Here is a 9616-nt window from a genome sequence, read left to right as displayed (position 1 = left end):
TATATAGGGGGGAAGCTTTATTCTGTAACAACCAAAGTTTCAGGCACAGCATAACAAATTGCTTCAAGGACAACCACAATATAATTGTTTTGTTTCTTGGTAGATATATATCAGCATCAGATGACAGATGCATGGACTGACGTTACACCATGACAGGTTCACAACAGGACATGGTACTATAGCACCTTATTCCACTTGCCTCATCCTCAGAAAACATCGCAAACAGCTCTGCTTTCCAGGAACAGGCAAGGCAATTACATACACGATAAATAGAAATCGGTACCTGGCCGCTAAATTCCGCGGTTAGAAGCACATGCTAGGGGTTGGAGCAGGAGCGCCGGCGTTAGCAGAGCCAGGCATCTTCAGCGCAAGAGGATCCCACGCCTTGCCCTCGGCGTCGCTGCAGCTGCCGCTCTTGTCTGGATACATGACGGTGACTGCGGTGGCGGGGCCGGCGGTGCCCTTTGCAGCCAGAGTCTTCAGGCGGATGCGCTCGGCCCTCGACCCGATGGTCTGCCCGAGGATGGAGGCTGCTATGGTGAACACCATTGCGGTCCTGGGCATGTTGACGGACTTCCTCAGCATCGCGATGAACGGAACGGCGGCATGGACTGCTGCAAACCACTGGGGGGAGAATTTCTTGGTGTGCTCGCGCCACACACCTAGAGGGACGTTCGCTGCCATCCCGAGCATAGCAATGGCTACCATCTTTGCAGGCAGGGGCTGGGGACGGAGGGACTTCACAAGGGTTGTGCGTGCAAGGGCCGCTCGTGCAGCAACAATTGCAGGCGGGCACTTCAGCTTCATACCAGCTGGTGGCTGTAGTGCCTTGGCGACAAGGGGCAGAACACCACTCATTGCCCGGTAAGACCGAGCGAGTGGGCACTGTCCATTTTCTAGCCATTCATCACTCATTGCCTCATGGGACGGTGGGTTGCCTCCTTTTTGCTGAAAAGAATACAGAGGGGAACATGAGCAAACTATTGGATATATGAAAATCTTTGTTACACAGCAGTGCATTTCTGATCAACACAAGCACTTGACTATTGAAAGAAGCTAAACATGGAAAAGAAATCAAAGACTAATAGCTTCAAAGAAAAGAAAATTGACACAGTTGTTAGAAAAAAATAATCATGAACTTGGAACTTGGCAGACAATAATGCATACTAAGTCGCAGTTCGCACGGAATCACAGTTTAGATGGAAGTGGAAGTAAGGGAGCACAAAGGATAACATATGCAGAGCCTAACAAACATTACATATCGAGTCTTGCGTTATGGAGAATACCAAATGAGAGGTATTTTTTCCTTTGTTTATAAAATATTAATACTATCAGAATGTTGTTAATGTAGTGAAAACTTAACCAATCAGAACTTGGTTTTTATGCTGTACTAAAAGCTCCTTGCTATTTCTAAATCAACTAATAACTTTTACATTTCTCTTACAGTTACAGTAAAGCTGTGTGTCATGTGGCTCATGGTTCCTTATTTGCAGGGCAGTTAGACAGGAAGAAATCACTCAGATTTTGCAAATAAAGAGGGAGAATGAGAAGGGAACCGGGGCATTACTTTCATGGAATTCTGATCTGGCTTGTTAGGCTTCTTCTGTGACTGGTCGAGATTGTTGGGCTTCTTGTTCTGCTTTTTGCCCTTGCCATTAAAGAAGTTAAACCCGAATGGTCCAAATGCTGATAGACTTATGGTAGCGGCTCTAGCAGCCAATGGATTAAAGGGCAGAGCAGGTTCAGGCTTGACATCAGTGCTCTCACTGCGGTTCTCATCAGGCACATATGATCTTCCAGAAAGGGGAACTATCCCATCCTGTCCATGGAAAAGCTTGAATGCCGACTCAAACCCTGGTCCATCCTCAAAGATGGGACCCTTGCCTCCTTGGGCCTGCAGAACAGCACATGTTGTCAAGGAAAATTGCACTACCTTTGGTCACTGTAATCACAAAACAACATAAGAAGCAGATCTTACAGCTACAGGCAAAGCAGAAGAAAATGAAAAGGTTGTAGCTCCATTGATGTTCCTCAGGAATGGGCATTTTTCAACACCCGGATGGCCAGAAAAGTTCTCCGATGATGCTGAGTCACAGAACAGGCTGCTGAAGAGCATTTCCATCCTGGGAGAAGCCATATAAAATAAACATTAACAACAGAACAGAAATGTGACCGATCCAGGATGAGGTTCAGGAAACCAAATAGATGCATCATATAATGTACTAAAGGTAGTTCTAGAGAAGCGTAACTGATGAGAAGGAAACTAACACACATGTCTGGATTGAATAATTATAAGAATCAGGACGCATATTATCACCAGGGTAACTGAAAACAATCAGCACCTACCCAAACATACCACATGCATGTGAGAGGCCGGACGGTCTATTATCAATGGTTCAGTCCAAGGACCAGAGTAGGCGTTAACATAGAAGTCTGGTTCAGTCCAAGGACCAGAGTAAGCGTTAACATACAAGGCTGGTCGCTATCGTTGTTGTGTGCTTTAGGTATGATTCGTGCCAGACAGCAACGGCCGATTATTATCAATTTCTCACTATGCACAGAGTTTGCTAGTATTTCAGTGGCTACTGAATCCTGCACGAGAGTTGCATACACGCCAATTACATTCGTCATATTCTTCTCGAAATACATCTATAGCACAAAAATATATCAAAATGTCCATTGCTCACGGCCACCCACTGCGGATATCCGCGCTGATCATGAACTGGAGTCCCAGACCAGGCACGAAAAAAACGTGCAGCAATTATGCAGCACCCGGAGATCCCAGATCGAATGTGACAAAACACTCAGCAACCACGCCCGACCGGCGAGAGATCTGCGCAACCACCGGAACAACCACATGCCTTCCTTGATACCCACCCCACCCCGTCCCTGCCAGCAACTGGTCGGGGGGAAGCGGATTCTTCCCAAATCCGCCTAATCGAATTGGATCCGAGGGCATGGGAGCCCAGATCCGCGCCTACCCCGGACAGGCAGAACCGAGCGCCCTGCGCTCGCGATCCCCGTCCGCCCCGCCGACGGAGGGATCGCCGCCAGATCCCGCCCAAATCCTAACGCGTCGAGCGACGGGGCTACGCCGGCGTACGGCACCGGGAGCTACTCGAGGAGAGGGCTGCCGGAAGGGAGGCGGCGGCGGTGGGTGGGCTTACCTCGCCGAGTCGCCGGAGAGCTGCTCGCCTGCGTGCTTGTCTCCGTCCGTGCGGTGGGGGAGAGAGAGGGAGAGGAGTCGTGTGGTGGGCACAGCGCGGTGATGGGGAGAGGAGGGGAGGGGAAGCGCGGCCGGCACGCGACAAGGCGACGCGGACTTCCGGGAGGAACTCCTGGGTGGACCGAGCCTGGGTCGGGCTGGGCCTCCGCCTCTCCTGGGGAAGAACTGGGCCGGGCCTGGGCTGCCGGTGAGGCTACGGTTCTTCTTCCCGGGAGGGGCCTCTTTGCGAAGACCCGGCTGTCTCGTGGGTCAAACGGCACATCTTTTTTTTTCCTTTTTTGTCTCAAATACAAACACCTTTTTTTTCTTTGCTAATGCTCTCTCCGTTCCTAAATATAACTCTTTTTAGCTATTCCTTATACTCCCTCCGTCCGGAAACACTTGTCTAATGAATGGATATATCTAGATGTATTTTAGTTCTAAATACATCCATTTGTATCCATTTCTACGACAAGTATTTCCGGATGAAGGGAGTATTCATGAACAGAGGGAGGGAGTAATAAATAAAGCAGACTCATGTGTTAGCTAATTATGATTACTGTGGTAAAACTTCCCTGTGTGGACGGATGAGCCTCCAAGCCATCATCTTGGTCGATAAGCTCGTGGACAATGCAATGTTGTTTCTAAGTTAATATAATAAAGTTAAATTCAAAAAAAACTAGGCATGATGGCCTTTGCAAAAAAAGGAAATGATAAAGTATATGCCACTTGTCTCTTGTGTTGCCCACGATGATGATGGCTGGTACGAGTATGGGTCTCACCGCTCTCGAAGGTTTGCTTGCTCGGTGGCCACACCATGTCCCCGTAACCATCCCTATCGGCCCTCTATGTCCTGTCGTTCATCATCGGGCCAATTCGAGTCAATGTCGGTTTTTCACTCTCCCACATTGCCATGACGTCCGCTTATAGTGCCAACTCCAACGCTAGACCCGAAACGGACATCCCTTTTTGTCCGTTTGAAATGTGATTGTGGCGACGTCCGGGGGGCTGACAGATGCTGGAGCATCTGCGCCCAACGCGCAGAGGTGAAAGGACCCCAAACGGACGCGCCACGCCCCGTCCCAAGCTCCTCCAGTTCGTTGTTGTCCCGCCTCGGCTCGCTATTTTCTTCCTCGCGTTCGCCGGAACCGTCTCTGCACCGCGCTATGCCCGCACAGCAACAGCTTGCCGCCGTCCCGCCCCAGCATGGCTCGGCTCGCTGCTCTCCTCCTCACGTTCGACGGCGTCGTCTCCGCGCCGCGCTGTGCACCCGCGCAGCAGCAGCTCAGCGCCGCCCCGCCCCGCCATGGCTCGGCTCGCCCTCTCCTCCTCGCGTTCACCGATGTCGTCTCCACAACCGCGTTGTGCCCGCGCGCCTGCTTAGCAGTAGCTCACCGCCCCGCCATGGCTCGGCTCGCTGCTCTCCTCCTCGCGTTTGTCGGCGCTGTCTCTGCCACCGCATGTGCATGGGCGCGGCTAGCTAGCACGCATGTGCACGCAAGGATGGGGCTAGCAGCTAGCTAGCTGTCTAGCACGCGGTTGCGGCTACGCGCGGCACACGGCGGCCAGCTGAACCAACATCCGACGCAGTCCCGCCCAGCTCCGGACAACATCCGATGCGGTCCCAACTAGTACCCGACCTGAATCTGATGGGGCGACGGAGCCGCGCGCCGCTGGAGTAGCAGCCGTTGGAGCAGCAGCTGGAGCGCTCATATCTTGCCGTGCGCCGCCGTTGGAGCAGCAGCCGGAACGCCCCTTCTCGCCGCGCGCCTTCGTTGGAGCACCGACCGGAGCGCCCCTGTCTCACAGTGTGCCGCACGCCGCCGTTGGAGCCGTCGTTGAAGCACCAGTACCCGGCTGCGGGGCGTGTTGCTGCGGCGGCAGCGAGCTGCGGGGTGATACGTCTCCAAGGTACCTATAATTTTTTATTATTCCAAGTTATTATATTATCTGCTTTGTATGTTTTATATGCATCAATATACAATTTTAAATTATTTTTGGGACAAAGCTATTAACCTAGAGCCCAATGCCAGCTTCTGTTTTTTCCTTGTTTTGAGTTCTAAAAAAAAGAATATCAAACGAAGTCCAACCGGAATAAAACTTTTGCGATGATACTTCTTGGACCAGAAGACACCCGTAGGACTTAGAGATGAAGTCAGAGGAGTCCCGAGGCGGCCACAAGCCTCAGGGGCGCGCCCTATGGGGGGGGGGGGGCGCCCAGAGGGCTTGTGGGCCCCTCGGAGCTCCTCCAACCCTAATTCTTGGCCTCTAAATTCATAAATATTCCCAAATGACCAGAAGCATCCATCAAAATACTTTTATGCCGCCGTAACCTGATGTACCCATGAGATCCCATCTAGGGGCCTTTTTCGGCATCCCGCTGGAGGGGGATTCGATCGTGGATGACTTCTACATCAACTCTATTGCCCTTCCGATGAAGCGTGAGTAGTTTACCTCAGACCTACGGGTCCATAGCTAGTAGCTAGATGGCTTCTCTCTCTTTGAGCTTCAATACAATGTTCTCCTTGATGTTCTTGGAGATCTATCCGATGTATATTCTTTTGCGGTGTGTTTGTCGAGATCCCATGAATTGTAATTTGTGATCAGATTATCTATGAATATTGTTTGAATCTTCTCTGAATTCTTATATGCATAATTTGATGTCTTTGTATTTCTCTTCGTATTATCGGGTTGGTTTGACCAACTAGATTGGTTCTTCTTGCAATGGGAGAGGTGCTTAGTTTTGGGTTCAATCTTGCGGTGTCCTCACCCAGTGACATAGTAGGGGTAGCGAGACACTTATTGTATTCTTGCCATCGAGGGTACAAAGATGGGGTTTTCATCATATTGCTTGAGTTTATCCCTCTACATCATGTCATCTTACTTAAGGTGTTACCCCGTTCTTATGAACTTAATACTCTAGATGCATGCTGGATAGCGGTCGATGTGTGGAGTAATAGTAGTAGATGCAGAATCGTTTCGGTCTACTTGACATGGACGTGATGCCTATATTCATAATAATTGCCTTGGATATCGTCATAACTTTGCGGTTTTTTATCAATTGCTCGACAGTAATTTGTTCACACACCTTATGTTTTCTTTCAAGAGAGAAGCCTCTAGTGAAACCTATGGCCCTGGTGTCTATTTCCCATCATATATTTTCAGATCTATAAACCAAAAAACCCAAAAATACCTTGCTGCAATTTATTTGTTTTTATTTTATTTTACGTTTTAGTAATCTTTTATATCTATCTCTATCAGATCTCATCCTTGCAAGTGACAGTGAAGGGATTGACAGCCCCTTTATCACGTTGGGTGCAAGTGTTTGATTGTTTGTGTAGGTGTATAGATTGGATACTTGCTTGTACCTCCTACTGGATTGATACCTAGGTTCTCAAACTGAGGGAAATACTTATCTCTACTTTGCTGCATAACCCTTTCCTCTTCAAAGGAAAAACCAACACAAGCTCAAGAAGTAGCTGGAAGAATTTCTGGCACCGTTGCCGGGGAGGTTCTACATCAATCCTGCCAAGTACACACCATAAACTCTCACATCTTGCATTACATTATTCACCATTTGCCTCTCGTTTTCCTCTCCCCCACTTCTAAAATGATTTTTAGAAAAACATAAAACGATTTGCCTTTTTATTCGCCCTTTTTCCGTTCATCTTTTTGGTTGCTCGTTTGCTAGATCGATTTGTTGCCACCATGTCCGAATCTGGGGAGGTTATCGTTGAAAATTTTGAGAATATTGCTTTAAGCCTCACAAGAAATAAATCACTAATTATTCTAGAGACAATAGCCAAAATGCCACTATAAAAAACCGGACTTGCCACTATGAAAAACTAACTTGCCAATATAGCACTGGCTTCTCATTTTTTTTGTCAAAATAGCACTTCCGTTAGTTGTCAACCTTTTTCCGTTAGTCAAACCATTAGCACCCTGTCAGTTTTTTAATTATTCCAAAATTACCCCCATAAGACCTAACCCTATCCACCCACGCTCTCTTCCTCTCTAGCCCACCTGGACGCAACACCCTTCCATGGCGACGCGAGGAAGCAGCCCCCGCCAGTGCCTCACTTCCGCTTCCCTCTCCGTCTAAACCTCTCTTGCATCCATCCCCCAGTCCCCACCGCCACCCACTCCGTCGCCCGAGACCGTGGCTGGGCAGCCCGACGCCCATCGATCACTCTGTGCATTTTGAAACTGAACCGAAAAACTGAACCGAAAAATACCGAACCGAGCCGATATTTTGGTTTATATGGTTTTTGGTTTTTGGTATGGTATAGGATTTTAAAACCATTTGAAGGTCGGTTTTTTGGTATAAAACCGAAAATTTTCAGTTTTTACCGAATAAACCGAATATAGTTGGCCCATTTGCATTTTAGGCTTTCAGCCCAACGCCACAGTCCGCCAGGGCCTAGGTGCCACCACGGCAGGCCCCAACCCCGCACGGCCACAAGCCGACACCCCACGACCCAACCTACCCTATCGCCACTCATTCCAGTCCCTCCCCGAGTCCCCGACCTTCTGACCTAGAGTGTGTGGCGGCGACCGGCGATGGCTGTTCTCGCCAAACCCTAGCGCTCGAGCAGCGGGCACCACGGTCGGCGGTGCGCTCGGCGCTGCTACGAGCTCCACTCCGACGCCACCACTTCGCCCCCCCTCCAGTTCCAGCGGCCAACGGCGGCGCGAGCAGCACATCTTCTCCGACGCCACGCCTTCTCGCCTTCGTCCCTGCCTCCGGTACCCTCGCCAGCTCTCCCCAGCACCGCTCCTCCCTCCTATGCGATTCTATAGTTCGGCCCCTCGCTGCAGCCTCCATCCCCGCAGGTAATAAGGAAATCAATCACTGAGACAGATATTTAGATGGCCGAGTCTCGATTGATGTTGTGTTCGTGTGTTGGATTGAACGATTGATGTTGTGTTGGTCTGTTGATTGATGTTGTGTTGTACTTTATGTTCATCTTCAGATAATTAGATGGCTGAGAGTCATGGCATATCAGGTCCTAGCCTTCCACCAAGCAGTGAACCGTTCGAAATGTTTGAGGTTCCTTCGGATCCTTGTACTGAAACTGGAAAGAAAGTGAAGAAGCATGCAGCCTCAAGAGCAGCATTATGGCTCCACTTCACTAGGGTTCCCGATGAGCCAGACCGCGCTTCATGCAACTATTGTGGACAGACAGTGGGTGTCCATTCATCGAGGAATGGTACTTCTGGTATGAACAACCATGCTAAGATCTGTAAGAAGTATGCTATTATCAAGTCGGGGAGTCGGACCAATCAGACTGAACTGAGGTTCCAACTTAGTGTTGATGGTAGTACTGTCATTCCAGTTCCATGGCAATACAATGAGGAAGAGGTAAGGGTAGCCTTTGCTCGGATGATTGTTGTGGATGAGTTGCCATTCATTTTCTCTAAGAAAGAAGGGTTTAGGTATTTTATGATGAAAGCTTGTCCTAGATTCCACATTCCCTCTAGGACTACAGTTTATAGAGATATTATGGGCCTCTATGCTACAGAGAAACAAAAGCTAAAAAAAATACTTCATGGATTCTCATCAAATAGTGAGCCTCACAACTAACACTTGGACCTCCGCTAAACTTCAAAATTACATGGTTCTTACTGCCCATTACGTTGATATTGACTGGAAACTTAACAAGAAAATCATTAGCTTTGTCTTGGTAGATAGTCACAAAGGGGAGGCTATTGGGAAAGCACTTGATAAGTTAGTGATTGAGTGGCGGATTGAGACAGTGTGCAGTATTACCGTAGATAATGCATCATCAAATGATACTTGTTTACAATACATGAAGAGTTCTCTAAAAAATCGGGGTGGGGCTGTTGCGAAAGGTTTATATCTTCACATGAGGTGTGTGGCTCATATTGTTAATCTTGTGGTTCAAGATGGGTTGAAGATAATGTCTCATCCTGTTCAACGCATTCGAAATGTTGTCAAGTATGTGAGAAGCTCAACTGCAAGAATGAATAGCTTTAAAAAATGTGTCACAATCAGCAAGGTAACTAGCAAAGGACACCTCTCTCTTGACGTATGCACTAGATGGAACTCTACATTTTTAATGTTGGAGACAGAAGTGACATTTGAGAGGGCATTTGATCAACTTCGACTTCAAGATCCCTCCTATAAGGATGAGTTAGATTTGCTTGGGGTTGAAGGAGAAACAGGCCCTCCAACTCATGACGATTGGGTTTATGCTAGTGAGTTCAAATTGTTCCTCCAACACTTCTTTGTGCTGACAAATAAGGTTTCTAGCACTAAGTATGTCACGTCCAACACATTCTTTGAAGAGGTTGCTGCTATTAATTACTTGCTAGATAAGTGGAGTGAACGTGTGATATGTGGTGATGATGAAGTGTTCAAAAACATGGCTGTTAAGATGAAGGACAAAT

The 9616-nt window shown here is 48.4% G+C and overlaps 1 protein-coding gene across 1 annotated transcript; it reads right to left on the bottom strand.

Annotated features, from left to right (window-relative positions):
• LOC119288089 lies at positions 1-3317 on the bottom strand. The gene is made up of 4 exons (XM_037567711.1): positions 3168-3317; positions 1979-2123; positions 1568-1894; positions 1-948 (listed from the first exon to the last, which is right to left on the bottom strand). The coding sequence occupies exons 2-4, from the start codon at positions 2120-2122 to the stop codon at positions 304-306; spliced, it is 1116 nt and encodes a 371-aa protein (XP_037423608.1). The 5' UTR covers position 2123; positions 3168-3317; the 3' UTR covers positions 1-303.
• Positions 3318-9616: the final 6299 nt, after the last annotated feature.

The sequence above is a fragment of the Triticum dicoccoides genome, chromosome 4A (assembly GCF_002162155.2).
Source record: "Triticum dicoccoides isolate Atlit2015 ecotype Zavitan chromosome 4A, WEW_v2.0, whole genome shotgun sequence".
NCBI classification, from domain to species: Eukaryota; Viridiplantae; Streptophyta; class Magnoliopsida; order Poales; family Poaceae; genus Triticum; species Triticum dicoccoides.
The sequence above is the reverse complement of the archived record's forward strand: the minus strand, read 5'-3'. Positions and strand labels throughout refer to the sequence as shown.

Bases quoted from the DNA above. Each gene is read 5' to 3' on its own strand.
- LOC119288089 (XM_037567711.1), bottom strand. From the start codon at position 2,122: ATGGAAATGCTCTTCAGCAGCCTGTTCTGTGACTCAGCATCATCGGAG. The intron at 1,895-1,978 runs GTAAGATCTGCT...GCTGTTCTGCAG, and splicing joins CTTCTGCTTTGCCTGTAGCT to GCCCAAGGAGGCAAGGGTCC. The intron at 949-1,567 runs GTAATGCCCCGG...TATTCTTTTCAG, and splicing joins CAGATCAGAATTCCATGAAA to CAAAAAGGAGGCAACCCACC.